General features: G+C 42.5%; 1 protein-coding gene across 2 annotated transcripts in view; it reads left to right on the top strand.

Moving 5' to 3' along the window:
- The window catches only part of elp3 (elongator acetyltransferase complex subunit 3), a 54,724-nt gene extending 40,316 nt beyond the window's left edge, over nt 1-14,408 (top strand). For both annotated transcript variants that reach the window (XM_063001253.1, XM_063001252.1), the window contains 5 exons: nt 1,742-1,832; nt 1,928-1,993; nt 8,739-8,966; nt 13,889-13,970; nt 14,293-14,408. In XM_063001253.1, coding sequence (XP_062857323.1) covers nt 1,742-1,832; nt 1,928-1,993; nt 8,739-8,966; nt 13,889-13,970; nt 14,293-14,369 — 544 coding nt within the window. In that variant the 3' untranslated portion in view covers nt 14,370-14,408. The remainder of the gene's footprint in view (nt 1-1,741; nt 1,833-1,927; nt 1,994-8,738; nt 8,967-13,888; nt 13,971-14,292) is intronic.
- Nucleotides 14,409-20,092: the final 5,684 nt, after the last annotated feature.

Raw genomic sequence — 20,092 nt, 5'->3', positions numbered from 1 at the left:
ATACTGAAGCAGAGCATGATCCCCTCCCTCCGGAAACTGGGTCGCAGGGCAGTGTTCCAGCATGATAATGACCCCAAACACACCTCTAAGACGACCACTGCTTTACTGAAGAGGCTGAGGGTAAAGGTGATGGACTGGCCAAGCATGTCTCCAGACCTAAACCCAAAAGAACATCTTTGGGGCATCCTCAAGCGGAAGGTGGAGGAGCGCAAAGTCTCGAATATCCGCCAGCTCCGTGATGTCGTCATGGAGGAGTGGAAAAGCATTCCAGTGGCAACCTGTGAAGCTCTGGTAAACTCCATGCCCAGGAAAGTTAAGGCAGTTCTGGGAAATAATGGTGGCCACACAAAATATTGACACTTCAGGAACTTTCACTAAGGGGTGTACTCACTTTTGTTGCCGGTGGTTTAGACATTAATGGCTGTATATTGAGTTATTTTGAGGGAAGAATAAATTTACACTGTTATATAAGCTGCACACAGACTACTTTTCATTGTGTCAAAGTGTCATTTTGTCAGTGTTGTCCCATGAAAAGATATACTTAAATATCTGCAGAAATGTGAGGGGTGTACTCACTTTTGTGATACACTGTATGTGTGTGTGTGTGTGTGTGTGTGTGTGTGTGTGTGTGTGTGTGTGTGTGTGTGTGTGGACGGTTATTTCAAGTGCATATTCGTTTCTTGCTGCAATTTAATGTTTTACTGCAAATTAAAGTAGCAGTTTGTACAAAACGCTTCTCATGTGAATGCACCCTAATATAGAACAGCATCTTTATAGAAAAGACACCACCATGGTGTGCTACCCCGGTCAACTGTCACACAAGCTTGTACAATGCCTTGTCCTTGGATACATCACTCACGACCACTTTGAAGCACTTTGAACGACACAGCTGTTTGTAGAAAGCTTGACAATTACATTTCAATGGCTGAGCAGCTGCACATTTGCTTATAATCACAGGCCATTTATAAGCATCAGGAGTGATATAAAGCACACTGCTGTTGGACTCTAGAGCTATGAAAGCGCATTGATAAATAACAAAGTGATAAATTCCACTTCATTGTGTACCAGCCTGGATGGTTTAGATTCGACCAACAGGGAATTCTGCCTTTACAATGCCAACTATAAAGTGTAATGGAGGAGGTACAATGGTCTGGGTGCCTACAGGGAAAAGCTTGAAGCTACTTCATGTGATGTTGTTTTAGAGAATTGTGCTTCCAGCTATGTGCTAGCAGTTTAAGAAAAGGCCATTGTCTGTGCAAAAAAATGATTATCATATTGAAACAATTAAGGTTAATGAAGAAATTATTTATCTAAATTGGACCCCATTATGCATCCTTTGATTATTTGATTAAGTGATCCAGGCTTTATCACCCAAAATTATAATCTGAATTCAGTAATGCTCTTGTGGCTATATGGAAGTCAATCAGGTTCAAAGACTTTCCAGAAAAGTGAGGGCTATTCCAGTTCATTATTAATGGCCATGTTTTGGTGTTTTCAAATGTTGGTTTCATATTTTAGTCTATTACATTAGCATCACATAATATTGTCCAGGTGATATCAGCAGACACCAGGACATCAGACATGTAAAGTGGAATGGGCGTCTAAGTGGGGCTGATTCAGCCTGATTCATTTGCTCTGTGTTGTTCTGTTCCAGCAGTAACAAAGTTACATTTGGTGTGTAATGGGTTGCCAGTTAGAATCTACTCATTGCTCTCTTGGTAATGTTTTGCATGTTATACAGAGACATCCCCATGCCGCTCGTAAGCTCTGGAGTGGAACATGGAAACCTGCGAGAGCTGGCACTGGCACGAATGAAAGACATGGGAACTGAGGTAAACCTACATAAAATACACATAAATAAACCTAAAATATATCAAGTTAGTAAAAATGATTTTGGTAAACATTTTTACACTTTTTTTTTGTTCAGTGTCGAGATGTTAGAACCAGAGAGGTGGGCATCCAGGAGATCCATCATAAAGTGCGACCGTACCAGGTAATAGTGTTTTTTTTACCCATTAAGGTAAGTGAGGGTATCCTATATACTGATCAGTCACAACATTAACAACACTGACAGGTAAAGTGAATAATATTGATCTTTTTATGCTGGCATGTGGAGGGATATATTACGCAGCAAGTGAACAATCAGTTCTTGAAGTTGATGAGAGATTGCTATCATTGCCAGCAGTAACATTTTTAGCAAAGTATCAGAACACATTGTGCAACTTTCAGAGTGCTCATGCTGACCCTGTCACCTTCAAAAGCACTTACAATGGGCATGTGAGCATTAGAACCTGACCACCGATCAGTGAAAGAAGGTGATGCAGTGGGATATTCTACTACATTTACATTTACATTTTCAGCATTTAGCAGACGCTCTTATCCAGAGCGACTTACAGAAGTGCTTCCATAGTGAACATTTCATTCCTTAAGTTTAGATAGACAACAGTCGAAGAACACAACTTTGCTAAAACCTGTTAGAACCAAAGTGCTTTTTTTTTTTTTTTTTTTTTTTTTTTTTTTTTTTTTTTTTTTTTAAATGGAAAAGATTGGAATAAAGTGTTAGTAAATAAGTACAAATCAGCCTAAGTGTTTAGTGAAAAGGTGTGTTTTTAATCGTTTTTTAAAGACAGCAAGAGACTCAGCTGTTCGGCCAGACAGAGGAAGTTCGTTCCACCATTTGGGCGCTAGAACAGAGAACAGCCTTGATGCTTGTCTTCCTTTAGTCCTGGATGGAGGCTCAAGTTGAGCTAGACTAGAGGCTCGGAGGTTGCGTGGTACAGAGCGGGGTTTGATTAGACCCCGAAGGTAGCTTGGGGCTGGTCCATTTTTGGCTTTGTAGGCGAGCGTCAGTGTTTTAAACTGAATGCGTGCAGCTACAGGAAGCCAGTGAAGAGAACGCAGCAGTGGGGTGATGTGGCAGTGTTTAGGTTGGTTAAAAACCAGACGGGCAGCTGCATTTTGAATGAGCTGTAAGGGTTTAATCGTGGACATGGGAGCTCCTGCCAGGAGGGAGTTGCAGTAGTCCAACCGAGAGATTACAAGTGATTGCACCAGAATCTGGGTAGCTTCTCTGGAGAGAAATGGCCGAATCTTCCTGATGTTGTACAGGAGGAACCGGCACGATCTCGTCATGTTGGCTATATAAGGAGAGAAGGTCAGCTGGTTATCCAGGACAACACCAAGACTTCTTACCTTATCAGATGGTCTAATCTGGAAGTCATCCAGAGAAATGACTAGGTCCTGGGTTGGAGATTGATCTCCAGGAATGAGCAACATCTCTGTCTTGCTGGGATTAAGTTTTAGATGATGAGCTGACATCCATTGTGAGATATCTCGCAGACATGCTGAGATGCGAGCTGAGACTTGCGTGTCTGAAGAAGGAAATGACAGAACAAGCTGAGTGTCATCTGCATAGGAGTGGTAGGAGAAGCCATGGGAGGCTATGACCTTACCCAGAGAGCGGGTGTAGATAGAGAAGAGAAGTGGGCCAAGTACAGAGCCCTGAGGAACACCGGTTGAGAGAGTGCATGGGGTAGATATGGATCCCCTCCATGACACTTGGTAGGAGCGCCCTTCCAGGTAGGAGGCCATCCATTGCCATGCTGAACCTGTTACTCCAAGGTTGGAGAGAGTGGTCAGGAGAATGCCGTGATTCACTGTGTCGAAGGCTGCAGAAAGGTCAAGAAGAATAAGAACAGATGACAGTTTGGCTGCTTTGGCTGCATGAAGCTTCTCAGTAACAGCTACAAGTGCTGTTTCTGTAGAATGTGCTGCCTTGAAGCCAGACTGGTACGGATTGTGGAGATCATTCTGAGTAAGAAAGGCAGATAGTTGGTTATAGACAGCACGTTCAAGAATTTTGGATAGAAAAGAGAGGAGTGAGACAGGTCTGTAGTTGTTAATGTCTATAGTGTCTAGTGTAGGTTTCTTAAGAAGGGGAATGACCTGAGCCTTCTTAAAAGCAGTAGGGACAACACCTGATGTCAGGGAGTTGTTGATGATGGGTGTGATGAAGGGGATTAGGTCCTGCGAGAGGTCTTTGAGGATGGTGGATGGTATAGGGTCAAGTGTGCATGTAGTGGGATTGCTGGATGAGAGGAGCTGTGTAACCTCATCCATGGTGAGTGGGGTGAAGCTGGTGAGTGTGTTGGTGGGTTGAGGGTCAGTTGAAAGTGAGTCAGTCGGAGACAAGGATTGATTGATTTTGTCAATCTTGTCCTGGAAGAATGTTGCAAAGTCAGTAGCAGTGAGAGAGGCAGAAGGGGGAGGAGGAGGAGGGTTCAGAAGAGAGGAAAAGATAGCATGAAGCTTACGTGGGTCAGCAGCAGATTGTTCAAGCTTGGCTTTGTAAAAAGATGTTTTTGCAGCAGTAACATCAGATGAGAACCTGGACAGCAGATCGTGGTAGGAGTGGAGATCAACACCAAGCTTAGATTTCCTCCACTTTCTCTCAGCTGCCCTCAATTCTCTTCTGTTGCTGCACAATGCGTCTGAAAGCCAAGGAGCAGGGTGAGAAGGTTTTCCTCGTTTGAGGGTAGGAGGACAGAGCTGATCGAGGGATGTTGAAAGAGAAGAAAGTAGAGTATTAGTTGCAGAGTTAAGTGGAAGGGTAGCAAGAGTGTCAGGGTTAGGTAGTGAAGTTAGGATGGTGGAGATCAACAGGGAGGAAGATAAAGAGTGAAGATTGGGGCGTGTTGTAAGGGTGAAAGTGTGGTTGGAGGTAGGAAGAGTTGGGAGACAGAGAGAGAAGGACACAAAGTGATGGTCAGAGAGGTGCAGTGGGGTGACAGTGAGGTCCAGAACAGAAGCTGGACGGCTGAAGACCAGGTCCAGAAGATTGCCTCCTTTGTGTGTCGGAGGGCTGTGATTAAAGAGGAGGTCGAAAGATGAAAGAAGAGGAAGAAGACAGGAGGACTGAAGTGAAGGGAGATTAAAGTCACCAAGAACAGTCAGAGGAGTACCATCTGAAGGGAAGAAACTCAGAAGAACATCCAGCTCTCCTATGAAGTCTCCCAGTGCGCCAGGTGGTCTGTAAATAACAATGACATTAAGAGTAATCGGAAAAGTAACAGTAATAGCATGAAATTCAAAAGATGAAATGTTAAGGTGAGAAACATTCACAGTAGTGAATTGCCATTTCTTGGTCAGGAGCAAACCTGTACCACCACCCCTGCCAGATCCTCTCGGTGTATGAGAGAAGGTGTAGGCAGAGGATAAGGCTGCTGGTGTTGCTGAGTTCTCGGTGGTGATCCACGTCTCAGTCAGTGCCAGGAAGTCAAGGCTGTGAGAAAGTGCATAAGCTGAGATGAAGTCAGCTTTTTGGACGGCTGATTGACAATTCCAGACCCCACCTACCACCACTGTTTGAGACTGTTGCAACAGTTGGGGGTAGATGAGGTTGCTGGCGTTGCTGTTTCTATAATGTGCCCTCTGATGTCTGCAGGGTCTGTGAGATATAAGCACAGGAATGTTTGAGTAGCACATGCTGAGAAAAGTAGATAGTTTAGACAATGTCAGAGACTGATAGTACTTACCCAAGTTAGTTTAGATTAGTAGTAAAAAAGATAGATAGGTTAAACAATTCAGACAGATATTAAAACCTAGTGATAGAGAAGACCAGCGGAGCTTTAATTTTATACTAAGCTTAGCCCTGCCCCTCAATTCACACCTAGGCCTCTAACAACAGGCCTAACAACAGTCACCTGAAACCACTTTAACCAATCAGCAGAACACAGATTAATGCGGCCACAGTTAAGCAAGTTAATAATCAAAGTTGCAGAGATAAATTCTAAGACAAGTTATTCTAAAACAAGTTACAGCAAATAATATACTTTAACCAATAGCCTACCTCACCCAGGAATACCAATGATCACAAAGTTACAAGCACAAGCTTGTTACAAGTTACAAAGCTTGTTACTTGTTACAAAGTTACAAGCACTACTACTAGCGCAGTAGAGCTGGGGTTCTTCACTTGCCAGGTTTGAATCTCTGGCATCATCAATTGTGCTAGCTAGGCACCCCCTAGCTGGCACAATTGGCAGTGCTTGCAGCATACAAAACTGGCCACTAGCCTGCTGGATGGGAAAAAGACCTAACTAAAAAAAGGGGGGTGTTTTTTTTTTCCCCCAATTTTTCCCAATGTAGTCATTATGTCCATTATGCTTCCTGTCTACTAAGAGCTGTGACACACGCCCCCTCTGATGTTGTGTAAAGACCCTGTTTAGTAGCCTAAGATGCTGGAAGGACGTTTTTGTTTACATAATTTGGATGGCCGGAAGTGTGTGCATCATGTACCTGGGGAAGAGATGGCACCAGTATGCACTATGGGGAAAAAAGACAAGCCAGTGATGCTTTGGACAGTCTTCTGCTGCAAAACCTCATGTCATGGCATTTATGTTGACGTTACTTTGGCAGCTACTCAAGCATTGTTGCAGACGAAGTACGCCTTTCAGCAGGATAATGCGCCCTGCCACACTGCAAAATTATTCATGAGTGGTTTGAGGAACATGACAAAGAGTTCAAGGTCATGACTTGGCTTCCAGATTCCCCAGATCTCAATTAGATCCAGCATCTTGGTACCAGGTATTACAGGACACCTTTAGATGCCTTGTGGAGTCCATGCCTTACTGTTTTTGTGGCATGATGGGCCTTGACACAACATAACCCTACGTGATTTTTCCCCTTTTGTCACCTAAATCGCTCAACACCTTATGTTCACACCAAAGCGTCATCATCACCTGTGGGCGTTTGGTTGCCATGGTTTAACAGATGCCAAGAAACTAAAAATGCTATGTTTATTTGTAGACATTTGACTCTGTGTTGACTCAATGTTTGTTTCTCTTCCATCTTGCTGCTGACTCCGCCCACTTCATGGCGCTAATGTTTGCTCCACTTATCGCCAGCTCTAACTGAAAATAAATGGCAACCGGTCGCTTTGTTGCATTACTCCTCTGCCAGTTTGAACCAACCTTAAGACAGGTGTTTAAAACCACCTTCTTGTTTCTACACTCACTGTCCATTTTATCAGCTCCACTTACCATATAGAAGCACTTTGTAGTTCTACAATTACTGGCTGTAGTCCATCTGTTTCTCTACATACTTTTTTTTAGCCTGCTTTCACCCTGTTCTTCAATGGTCAGGACCCCCACAGGACCACCACAGAGCAGGTATTATTTAGGTGGTGAATGATTCTCAACACTGCAGTGACACTGACATGGTGGTGGTGTGTTATGCCTGGTTCACACTACACGATTTTTGCCCTGATTTTTGCTCGGCGGCTGGTCGGCGATTGATTTTCCGGGTCGGGAGTAACTCAGCGTTCACTCGGCGATCAAAACTCGGCTCTCAGTCGCTAAGTGTGAACTATCCAACAACTCGACCCGACCGGCTCGCCGACCGCTCGGCGACCGTATTGACTTTTCTAGCACGTCAGACATCTGATCTCAGATGGGCAACTGGGAATGAGTGACATGTCGAACAGCCAATGAGAACGCAGGATACAGCGTGAAGGGAAATGCAGAAGAGGACATAGTTTATATCAGGATACACCGGCACACACACGTAGTATTTCTGATTTGATCGTCCTCTACAAAATATAACACCCACGCTACATTACAAAATTAGTAATTAACATCCACTTTACTGCAGAACAAGCCATATACTGTTTGTGTTGCCAAATCCACTCAGATTCATTTATCTTTCCTCTTTGATTTTACGCTGCACATCAGACCACAAACAGCTTTGATCTCTCGCTACTTGTTGACGTGCATTTTTGGACGTGGTGTCATTAAAACCCTCGTCACTTCTCACGTGTGTTTTTGTTTAAAAGAAAAAAAAGGAGAGCAGAGAAGCTCGCCTGCGATTCCAGTTGGTGATGGATCGTGTAGTGTGAAACCCCCTATTGCCGATCAGTCGTGTAGTGTGAAATATACACCGACTGAAAGACTCCCGGGTGCAAAAGATTCAGTCATGTAGTGTGAACTGTACAGCGACCTGACGACTTGGAAAGTCGTGTGGTGTGAACTTGGCATTAGTGTGTGTTGTGCTGGCATGAGTGGATCAGACACAGCGGCCCTGCTGGAGTTTTTCAATATCGTGTCCACTCACTGTTCACTCTATTAGACACTCCTACCTAGTTGGTCCACCTTGTAGATGTAAAGTCAGAGACGATTGCTCATCTATTCCTGCTGTTTGAGTTGGTCATCTTCTAGACCTTCATCAGTGGTCACAGGATGCTGCCCACAGGGCACTTTTGGCTGGATGTTTTTGGTTGGTGAACTATTTTCAGTCCAGCAGTGACAGTGAGGTGTTTAAAAGCTCCATCAGCATTGCTGTGTCTTATCCACTCATACCAGCACAACACACACTAACACACCACCACCATGTCATTGTCACTGCAGTGGTGAGAATGACCCACCACCCAAATAATACCTGCTCTGTGGTGGTCCTGGGAGAGTCCTGACCATTGAAAGACAGCTTGAAAGGGGGCTAACAAAGCATGCAGAGAAACAGATGGACTACAGTCAGTAATTGTAGAACTACAAAGTGCTTCTATATGGTAAGTGGAGCTGATAAAATAGACAGTGAGTGTAGAAACAAGGCGGTGGTTTTAATGTTATGGCTGATCAGTGTGTATTACCATAATTTACCAAAATGTTTTACGTTCCTAAATGTAGCTTTCTCATTTCTAGCATACGCGCCTTATATTCATGTATATGTTGTGCACATGCTGCCTATAGGTAGAGCTGATCCGGCGCGACTATGTAGCTAATGGCGGCTGGGAGACCTTTTTGTCATACGAAGACCCTGAACAGGACATTCTCATCGGGCTGCTGAGGCTCCGTCGATGCTCGCCGCAGTCCTTCCGGCCTGAGCTCAAGTCTGCCGTGTCCATTGTGCGCGAGCTGCACGTTTACGGCAGTGTGGTGCCCGTCAGCAGTCGGGATCCAAGCAAGTTCCAGCACCAGGTAGTAAATGAGCTGCAGTTGGGTAGAAAAGTCTGTTCTGATATTTTCTTTCACACGATTAGACCAGTGACTGGTCACTCATAGTTAGATAATATCTAAGCTGAAGATGAAAACACTGGTAGGATGAAATCAATATAGTTTATACAAACTACACTAGTTTTTAGATTACACTAGGTTTAAGATTAGTGATTGCAAAACTGTCACGTCATCGATACCTAAGAACATTGAACCTAGTCATGTTAAATCTTAAATCATTGTATCCTTAAATTTATCTTCATAACACTGAAATAAACTAATAAAAGCTAGAAAATCCCTCAACTATTAAAATAATATACACTATATTACCAAAAGTATTCACTCACCCATCCAGATCATTGGATTCAGGTGTTCCAATCACTTCCATGGTCACAAAACCAAGCACCTAGGCATGCAGACTGCTTCTACAAACATTTGTGAAAGAATGGGTCGCTCTCAGGAGCTCAGTGAATTCCAGTGTGGTACCGTGATAGGATGCCACCTGTGCAACAAGTCTAGTCGAGAAATTTCCTCGCTACTAAATATTATAACAAAGTTGAAGCAATTGGGAATGACAGCAACCCAGCCATGCAGTGTTAGGCCACGTATAATGACAGAGCGGGGTCAGCGGATGCTGAGGCGCATAGTGCGCAGAGGTCACCAACTTTCTGCAGAGTCAATTGCTACAGACCTCCAAACTTCATGTGGCCTTCAGATCAGCTCAAGAACAGTGTGTAGAGAGCTTCATGGAATGGGTTTCCATGGCCGAGCAGCTGCATACAGGCCTTACATCACCAAGTGCAATACAAAGTGTCGTATGCAGTGGTGTAAAGCACGCCGCCACTGGACTCTAGAGCAGTGGAGACGTGTTCTCTGGAGTGACGAATCACACTTCTCCGTCTGGCAATCCGATGGACTAGTCTGGGTTTGGTGGTTGCCAGGAGAACGGTACTTGTCTGACTGCGTTGTGCCAAGTGTAAAGTTTGGTGGAGGGGGGATTATGGTGTGGGGTTGTTTTTCAGGAGTTGGGCTCGGCCCCTTAGTTCCAGTGAAAAGAACTCTTAATGCTTATATATAATATATATATATATATATATATATATATATATATATATATATATATATATATATATATATATAATATATAAAATCCTAGAGATTTTGGACAATTTCATGCTCCCAACTTTGTGGGAACAGTTTGGGGATGGCCCCTTCCTGTTCCAACATGACTGCGCACCAGTGCACAAAGCAAGGTCCAAAAAGACAAAGATGAGCGAGTTTGGTGTGGAAGAACTTGACTGGCCTGCACAGAGTCCTGACCTCAACCCGATAGAACACCTTTGGGATGAATTCGAGCGGAGTCTGTGAGCCGGGCCTTCTCGTCTAACATTTACATTTACATTACATAGACGAGCGAATACTTTTAGCAATATAGTGTATGTAAGACATTTTTCACCACCTTACGTACAGTGTGTACACAAACCTTCACATGATAAAGCAACTACTTAGTAAGCTGAATAAAATTCTACAAATACAGTGGGGTCAAAAAGTATTTAGTCAGCCACTGATTGTGCAAGTTCTCCTACTTAGAAAGATGAGAGAGGTCTGTAATTTTCATCATAGGTACACTTCAACTATGAGAGACAACATGAGAAAAAAAAAATCCAGGAAATCACATTGTAGGATTTTTAAAGTATTTATTTGTAAATTATGGTGGAAAATAAGTATTTGGTCAATAACAAACAAGCAAGATTTCTGGCTCTCACAGACCTGTAACTTCTTCTTTAAGAAGCTCTTCTGTCCTCCACTCGTTACCTGTATTAATGGCACCTGTTTGACATCGTTATCTGTATAAAAGACACCTGTCCACAGCCTCAAACAGTCAGACTCCAAACTCAACCATGGCCAAAACCAAAGAGCTGTCGAAGGACACCAGGAAGAAAACTGTAGACCTGCACCAGGCTGGGAAGAGTGAATCTACAATAGGCAAGCAGGTTGGTATGAATAAATCAACTGTGGGAGCAATTGTAAGAAAATGGAAGACATACAAGACCATTGATAATCTCCCTTGGGGTCAAGATCTCATCCCGTGGGGTCAAAATGATCATGAGAACGGTGAGCAAAAATCCCAGAACTACACGGAGGGACCTGATGAATGACCTGCAGAGAGCTGGGACCAAAGTAACAAAGGCTACCATCAGTAACACACTACGCCGAGAGGGACTCAAATCCTGCAGTGCCAGGCGTGTCCCCCTGCTTAAGCCCGTACATGTCCAGGCCCGTCTGAAGTTTGCCAGAGAGCATATGGATTATCCAGAAGAGGATTGGGAGAATATCATGTGGTCAGATGAAACCAAAATGGAACTTTTTGGTAAAAACTCAACTCGTCGTGTTTGGAGGAAGAAGAAGAACCCAAGAACACCATACCTACTGTGAAGCATGGGGGTGAAAACATCATGCTTTGGGGCTGTTTTTCTGCAAAGGGGACAGGACAACTGATCCGTGTTAAGGGAAGAATGAACGGGGCCATGTATCGTGAGATTTTAAGCCAAAACCTCCTTCCATCAGTGAGAGCATTGAAGATGGAACGTGGCTGGGTCTTCCAGCATGACAATGATCCCAAACACACCGCTCGGGCAACAAAGGAGTGGCTCCGTAAAAAGCATTTCAATGCTCCGTAAAAAGCATTTCGAGGTCTGGAGACTGGCCTAGCCAGTCTCCAGACCTCAACCCCATAGAAAATTTGTGGAGTTCGTGTTGCCCAGCGACAGCCCCAAAACATCACTGCTCTAGAGGAGATCTGCATGGAGGAATGGGCCAAAATACCAGCTACAGTGTGTGCAAACCTGGTGAAGACTTACAGGAAACGTTTGATCTCTGTCATTGCCAACAAAGGTTATGTTACAAAGTATTGAGTTGAACTTTTGTTATTGACCAAATACTTATTTTCCACCATAATTTACAAATAAATTCTTTAAAAATCCTACAATGTGATTTCCTGGATTTTTTTTTCTCATTTTGTCTCTCATAGTTGAAGTGTACCTATGATGAAAATTACAGACCTCTCTCATCTTTCTAAGTAGGAGAACCTGCACAATCAGTGGCTGACTAAATACTTTTTGGCCCCACTGTACATGTTCTTCTCCAATTTCTATATTTAACACATTGTCTGTGCATTCTCAGTGCCTGTTCCAAGCCCAAATAAAAATGCCCCAGGAAAGGCATTCCACTGCACTGTCTAAATCCAGAACTGTTCCTATTATACCTAATGTGTAATTGTCTGTATCCAGCTGCACAATGGTACTTGGCACTCAAGTGGCACAGCGGTGTGTTACGCTAACCCACCACCGCAGAGTCTCCATGGTCCTATTGGCTGGCCAGCCAACTGATGCCATTTTAAGTTTACAAGTCCTCAAAGGCACAGCAAATCCCTGTTTTACTAGCAGCTATTAAGATAATAGGTCAGCGCTTCAAAACAGGTGATGTTGCCAGAAAGAACAGATTTGGAACGCTCAAAGCCTCTTCAAGCAGAGATGACCATCTGCTGAAATAGAATAGAAAAAAATAGAACACAAAATAATAGAATGCCTTTATTTGTCATATATACGTAAACAGCTGTACAGTATAACACAATTATTTGTTGCATGTCCCATTGCGCAGGGTCAGCCATTGTATGGCGCCCCTGGAGCCGAGAAGGTTAGGGGCTTTGCTCAAGGGCCCAACAGTGGCTGAATGACAGAGCTGAAATTCAAACTCAACCTTTCGATTGATAGCCTAACGTTCTTTCCACTAGGCTACCACTGTCCCACAGTGTCTCACAAGTGTACAGTTTTAAAACACAGGAAAAAACTACCATTAAAATTCAAGACCTAAGTAAATGACGTCCTTTCGAGAAGAACAATGCAGGTTTTGAGTCTAGAAGATGTAAAAGCCTTTGCTGTCTAAGAAACACGTCAAGGACAGAATGAAGTTTTTGGCAAAATATGGAAAGTTTGATTCAGAGTGATTCAGTAGAGTAGAGTTGACTAACGAATCACAATTTGAGTTGAATAAAGATGGTCCAGAGAGGACCAAAGATTAAAGATCTGATGAGAAACAGTTAATGCATATCTACTACCATTGAGCATGGAGGTAGTGGTGATGTAGTGTAGAGAGCCTTTTCAACTTCTGATCCTGGTGAGCTGCTTCACTGTTAAAAGTCAATTCATGTTTAGGAGTAGAGTAAAACATCACAAAAGGCTTGCTTCTCACAATTGGAAACGCTTGGTGGTTAGTGGTACTGGGCTAATGGTTAGTGGTACTGGCTTAGTGGTTAAGGTACTGGACTAGTAATCAAAAGGTTGCCGGTTCAAGCCCCACCACTGCCAGGTTGCCACTATTGGGCCCTTTAGCAAGACCCTTAACCCTCAATTGCTTATATTGTATACTGTCACAACTGTAAGTTGCTTTGGATAAAAGCTGAAAATGTCATTGTAAATACAGCGTGAAAACCAAGTCATGTTTTGTCCCTGTCAAAGTCCAGATTTAAACCCTATAGAAAATATAACCAACCGGGAACATTTTTAACTACTTATCAATTGTTTGAAGCCATTGAAAGTTAAACTTCTATCAAAAATGGTTACAGTTTGGGTTATCAATCGAAAGGTTGAGAGTTCAAATCCAGGCTCTGTCATGCAGCCACTGTTGGGCCCTTGAGCAAGGCCCTTAACCTTCTCAGCTCAAGAGGGCACCGTACAGTAGCTGACCCTGTGCTTTGACTGGCAGATAAAGGCATTCTTCTTATTATTAATCTGTTCAATTATTTCTTGCTTATTTCCTGACCAATTATTTGCTCTTGAGAAAATTAAGAGTTGTTCTTACATACCTCTTGATAATTCAGTTTTCCTCATGAGAATTCCTCTGTCTAGGGTTTCGGCATGATGTTGATGGAGGAGGCGGAGAGAATAGCCAGAGACGAACACGGCTCCGCCAAACTCGCTGTTATCTCAGGTAAGGAGATTGTGCATTTTCACCTTTTTTAATGGAAAGGCTTTTTTCATCGTTCGATTGAAACCTCTTGCTCCTGCAGCGGGAGAAAAAAATGCCACGTAAAGCATGAGGCAGCTGCAAGATGGAGATAATGGTGTAGTGTGGGGAAAAAAAGAATAATTTAATTCTTATTGTGCCGCTTTTGACACTTATTGAAGCAAGGAACAGCAGCCCTGGTGCCTTTGCAGTTCTAGTATGGCTATAATATAAGTATGCTTTAATAATAAGTCTTTTATCATGGACAGGCTTGTTTATCAAAGCTTGATCTGTTTTTTTCTTTTAGGTGTAGGAACGAGGAATTACTACAGGAAGATGGGGTATGAGCTGGAGGGACCCTACATGGTCAAACGCTTGGACTGAACGTGTCACAAGAAGATGAATAAACCAAGATTTATCAGATTTCCTTGATGTCTTCAATTTTTATATGTTCTCTTTGCAATATCTGGTCCACTTTTATATCTGTGTAATGTGTGATGCAGTGTTCCAAATTACTAGAAGTCTTGTGGGTAAAAGTCATTTTTCAGCATCACTGTTTCAAAGTACTACTTACTAGTAATCAACATACTTAAGAGTAAATTAGTAAGCAGTTGAGGACACAACCAAAGAGGCTCATAAGCAATCGCATTTTCTTTAAAACAAGAATTGAAAGCAGAACATTCAGGTCATTAATATGTATAAAATACAGAAATAAATAAAAATGCTTATTTATACACTAAACCTTTTTTAATTGTGTATATTTACAGTTTTACTACTACCCCAACCTTTTGGAAGTGGGTTTATTTCCAAAAACAAAAAACAATGATTAATGACCCATATTCAGTCTGTAAAATACACAACAATAAGATACACTATATTGCCAAAAGTATTCACTCACCCATCCAAATCATTGACTTCAGGTGTTCCAATCACTTCCATGGCCACAGGTGTATAAAACCAAGCACCTAGACATGCAGACTGCTTCTACAAACATTAGTGAAAGAATGGGTCGCTCTCAGGAGCTCAGTGAATTCCAGCGTGGTACCGTGATAGGATGCCACCTGTGCAGCAAGTCCAGTCATGAAATTTCCTCGCTACTAAATATTCCACAGTCAACTGTCAGTGGTATTATAACAAAGTAGAAGCGATTGGGAACGACAGCAACTCAGCCACGAAGAGGTAGGCCACGTAAAATGACAGAGCGGGGTCAGCGGATGCTGAGGCGCATAGTGCACAGAGGTCACCAACTTTCTGCAGAGTCAATCACTACAGACCTCCAAACTTCATGTGGCACATCTAGATACTGTGTGATTGTTTTTCTAGGGTTTATGGCCTCCAGAAAAGAAAGCAGTATTGCTAGATAACCAGCAAATCGGACATCTGCTCATCTATTGTTTAATGTCACAAACTCAGTGCACTGCACAGATTTGCAGATTCAGCATTTTCTTTAGTTCATGCACACATTTTATTGCTGATGTCATCTTTGACCTTCTCAATTAATTAAACAATGGACGTCAATATTGATGAGCCTAGCTAATTTGAGTTAAACTGTTTAATGTGTTTATCTTTTTAAAAATCGTTATTTATTAATTTTCTCAAGAACAGTGTGTAGAGAGCTTCATGGAATGGGTTTCCATGGTCGAGCAGCTGCATCCAAGCCTTACATCACCAAGCGCAATGCAAAGCGTCGGATGCAGTGGTGTAAAGCACGCCGTCACTGGACTCTAGAGCAGTGGAGACGTGTTCACACTTTTCCCTCTGGCAATCCGATGGACGAGTCTGGATTTAGCAGTTGGCAGGAGAACGTTACTTGTCTGACTGCCCAATGCACTCAGATTCATTTATTTTTCCTACTTGTTTTTACGCTGCACATCAGTACACAAACTTTAATCGTTCGCTACTTGTTGACGTGCATTTTTGGACGTGGTATCATTAAACCCCTCGTCACTTCTCGTGTTTGTTTGGGAGACCAGAGAAGCTCACCTGCGATTCCAGTTGGTGACAGATCGTGTAGTGTGTGACCCCCTATCAGTGATCAGTCGTGTAGTGTGAAATACACACTGACTTGAAAGACTCCCGATTACAAGAGATCTAGTTGTGTAGTGTGAACTGTAAAGCAACCTGACAACTTGGAAAGTTGTGTAGTGTGAACTTCCACAGTAAACATTTCCCTACTCTATTATTATAAATAAGATGCTTTAGAAAATTACAAAGTGCAGGTTAGTTTTCAGCTTAAGTGCTTTAAAAAGGTGGATCTTTAAACCTCTTGAAAATTGTGAGACTCATGTTCGAACAGACAAGGGAAAGTTTGTTCCACCACTTGGGTGCCAGTACAGAAAAAATCCTTTATGCATGTCTTCCTCGAGTCCTGTGTAAAGGATCAAGAGGAGGGAGAGTAGAGGCTCGGAGGTTGCGTACTATAGTACTAATGTTGGTCTAAATGCTTTGTCAACCCATCTACTCCATTTATCTACGAAAAGGGGCTGCCTTAGGACCCCCACTAAGCAGATATTACTTGGATGGTGGGCTAGACAGAGCACTGCACTGACTTAGCCACTTAGTCACTCCTTTCAGCTATCTGTCCAAAATGCAGCAATCAACACAAAGCAACATAAAGATGAACTCATTTCTTTTAAAATAAATGGAGGTGTGTAAATATGTAGGCGTGTAGCTATGCAACCTTTGCTGATTATTTTCTGGTCTTTTTAAACCTAAACTTTGGAAGTTAAATCAACAAAAGATGCAACAAAGCTGGTTTGATCTTAAAATAACAGTCACTTAATACCAGATGATTAAAAGTGGAGGATTAAATCAAGCATTTGCTCCTTTATTCCCTAAGAAAAATGACTTACTAACCATTGCCTTCTGCTTCTGCGACTAGAGCAGCATTAAACATAGCTGAAGAGCATGAAATCACCCAGAGAACAGCCACTGGCAGCTGAATTCATTAGCCTTGGTAGTGGATAAAAACCATCCTTCTCACAAAACAATCCCCCTCACTACTGGTACTGAACTGAAATTTGTACTTGATGACAAATCTTGATAAAAGCTGTTGTAAATAAAATAAATACAGTTTTTAACTCTTTGATGGGTAATTCCGGTTATAAAAAGTGAATTTCAGGTCAAATGATCATTTTTCAATATAATGCAGTAGATCAAAACGCTTTCAGCAAAGGAAATTCATTAAGGTGGGACATGTATCTTCAGAGTGATGGTTTTGACATTTGGCAAATGTCATGGATGTTCTGGAGGAACACTATCCATACGGCCGGCAGGAGTTCGACCGTATGGAATCGACTTGACAGCACTTAATTTGACAGGCACTTCATTTTCTATGATAACGCCCTGTAAAATTTTACTGCTATGATAATGCTATCATAATGAAATTAGCAGCTGACCTGCTATTTGCTGGCGCAGTACATAAAATCATTTTTTAAAGCGTTTCTCTACTCAGAAACAAATCTGTGAGGATTTAATGATATACGTTGCTAAAGCTTAAAGGCTAATGCCGTTCATACTGTGTACTACATGGTCAATCAGCTGGGAAGCTTTGGCTGGTCAGCTTATACCCAAGTTAAGTCAAGTCAAGTTTATTTATATAGCTCTTTTTATAATAGACATTGTCTCAAAGCAATTTTACAGAATTCAGGACTGACAGATACAAAAACAAAACCCCCTGTTGAGCAAGCCGAGGGCAACAGTGGCAAGAAAAAACTCCCTTAAAGTTACAGGAAGAAACCTTGAGAGGAACCAGACTCAGCAGGGAACCATCCTTCTTGGGTGGCCTGGAGAATAATTTGAATAAATAGGATTTACACAAATCATACAAACACAAATTAAAATGAGCTAAAAGTTATAACTAGCAAAAATAATTGGAGTTATTATTCAGTCCAGTCTGTGATAAAGTCTGTAGTGAGTTCTTGACATTTTTGGTGCAAACACGCCAGGTTTCCATCACATCCGGCAGGAGCAGCATTGTTGGCACAGCAGTCTCGACTTCATTCCTTGACCTCGGGTGGGTAAACTGGTTTCCCCCAGAACCACCTCGGGGTAAAACAACTAAATTTAAATGTTAATTAAGTAAAGTATCAATTTTACAGAAAGTAGCTTTAGACTCCGGCACCCCTGATTATTACAGCATAACTAAAAGGGCGAGCGAGCAGGTAACAAGGTCATGAAGGCTTTCGCAGGACATCAGTGCCCACCTCCCCCACCACCATCAAACCCGAGTGATCGGACAAGAGAGGCAGAATGAAAGCAACATCCCTGATCACCACAAGTTTCTATGACCAAGAACCCCCAAGCTCTGCGCCTTTGTCTATATTCGGGGTGGACAGCTCCGGTCCCAGAGTCCAGAAGCTGGACGCAACCAGAAGCCAACACGCAGCGCCAGCAAATCTGACAAAACATGCGAGCACCGGACCGCCCAGACCCCAGATCTCCAGGACCGGAGCCACACACCCCTAGTCTGAAAAAAACCTAATCAAAGGCCTGAGTAAATAAATGTGTTTTCAGTCTAGACTTAAACATTGAGACTGTGTCCGAATCCCGAACAGAGGCAGGAAGATTATTCCCCCACCCTTCTTTTTTTAAAGCCATTACAAAGATCAAAAGCAGTTTATACACTTATAAAATATAATTAGCATTTTAAGAGTGATGAGTCACATGCCATTTGCAGCTTAGGTTAATGACTCCTTGCCAGCCATGGAGGATGGGTCCCTGCTGAGTCTGGTTCCTTTTAACATTATTTCATGTAATTTTATGGGAGTTTTTCCTTCCCACTGTTGCCCTTGACATGCTCAACAGGGGGTTTTTGGTCTGTCAGTCCTGGATTCTGTAAAGTTGCTATGAGATAATGTCTATACTAAAAATGCTATACAAATAAATTTGACTATTGGAGCAAGAAACACTTGTCTTGAGTTCTTATAATACTCGCATGCTCTGCTTACCTGCATGAGCACATGGGAGTGTTAATTATACAACCCCAAATCAGAAAAACTTGGGACAGTATGGAAAATGCAAATAAAATAAAATGCAGTGTTCCTTACTTTGACTTTTATTTGATTGCGGACAGTTTGAACCTGAGATATTTCATGTTTTATCTGCTCAACTTCATTTCATTTGTTAATAAACATCCATTCCTGCATTTCAGGACTGAAACACATTCGACAAAAAGTTGGGACGGGGGCAATTTAGGGCTAGTAATGAGGTGAAAAAACTAAATAATGATGTGATTCCAAACAGGTGATGTCAACAGGTGATTGTAATCATGGTTAGGTACAACAGCAGCGTCCAGGAAAGGCTGAGTCTTTGATGAGCAAAGATGATCAGAGGATCTCCAGTTTGTCCACAAATGTGTGAGAAAATGATTGAAATGTTAAACAATGTACCTCAGAAAGATTGGAAGGGATTTGCATATTTCTCCCTCTACAGTGCATAATATCATTAAACCATTCAAGGAATCAAGAGGAATTTCAGTGCGTAAGGCCAAGGGCGCAAGCTTAAGCTGAACGCCCGTGATCTTTGATCCCTCAGACGGCACTGCATCAAGAACCGCCACTCAACAATAGCTGATATAACCACATGGGTGAGGGATTACTTTGGCAAACCTTTGTCCAGCACTACAATACAGAGTTACATGCACAAATGCCACTTAAAACTTTACTGTGCAAAAAAGAAGCCTTATGGTAACCATGTCCAGAAGCGGCGTCGACTTCTCTGGGCTCGGAGGCATCTAGGATGGACCATCACACAGTGTATTGTAGTCATATGAATCAGCATTCCAGGTCTTTTTTGGAAAAAAATGGACGCTGTGTGCTCCAGACCAAAGATGAAAAGGACCTTCCGGACTGTTATCAGCAACAAGTCCAAAAGCCAGGGTCTGTCATGGTATGGGGCTGTGTCAGTGCCCTTAGCAAAGTTAATTCACACTTCTGTGATGCAGCATTAATGCAGAAAAGTACATTGAGATCTTAGAGCAACATATGCTGCCTTCAAGACGTCATCTTTTCCAGGGACGTCCATGCATTTTTCAACAAGACAATGCAAAACCACATGCTGCACACATTACATGGGGATGGCTGCGCTAGAAGAGGGTACTGGTACTG

This window comes from Trichomycterus rosablanca, chromosome 9 (assembly GCF_030014385.1).
Source record: "Trichomycterus rosablanca isolate fTriRos1 chromosome 9, fTriRos1.hap1, whole genome shotgun sequence".
In the NCBI taxonomy this organism is placed as follows: Eukaryota; Metazoa; Chordata; class Actinopteri; order Siluriformes; family Trichomycteridae; genus Trichomycterus; species Trichomycterus rosablanca.
This window is presented reverse-complemented; position numbering and strand designations above follow the sequence as displayed.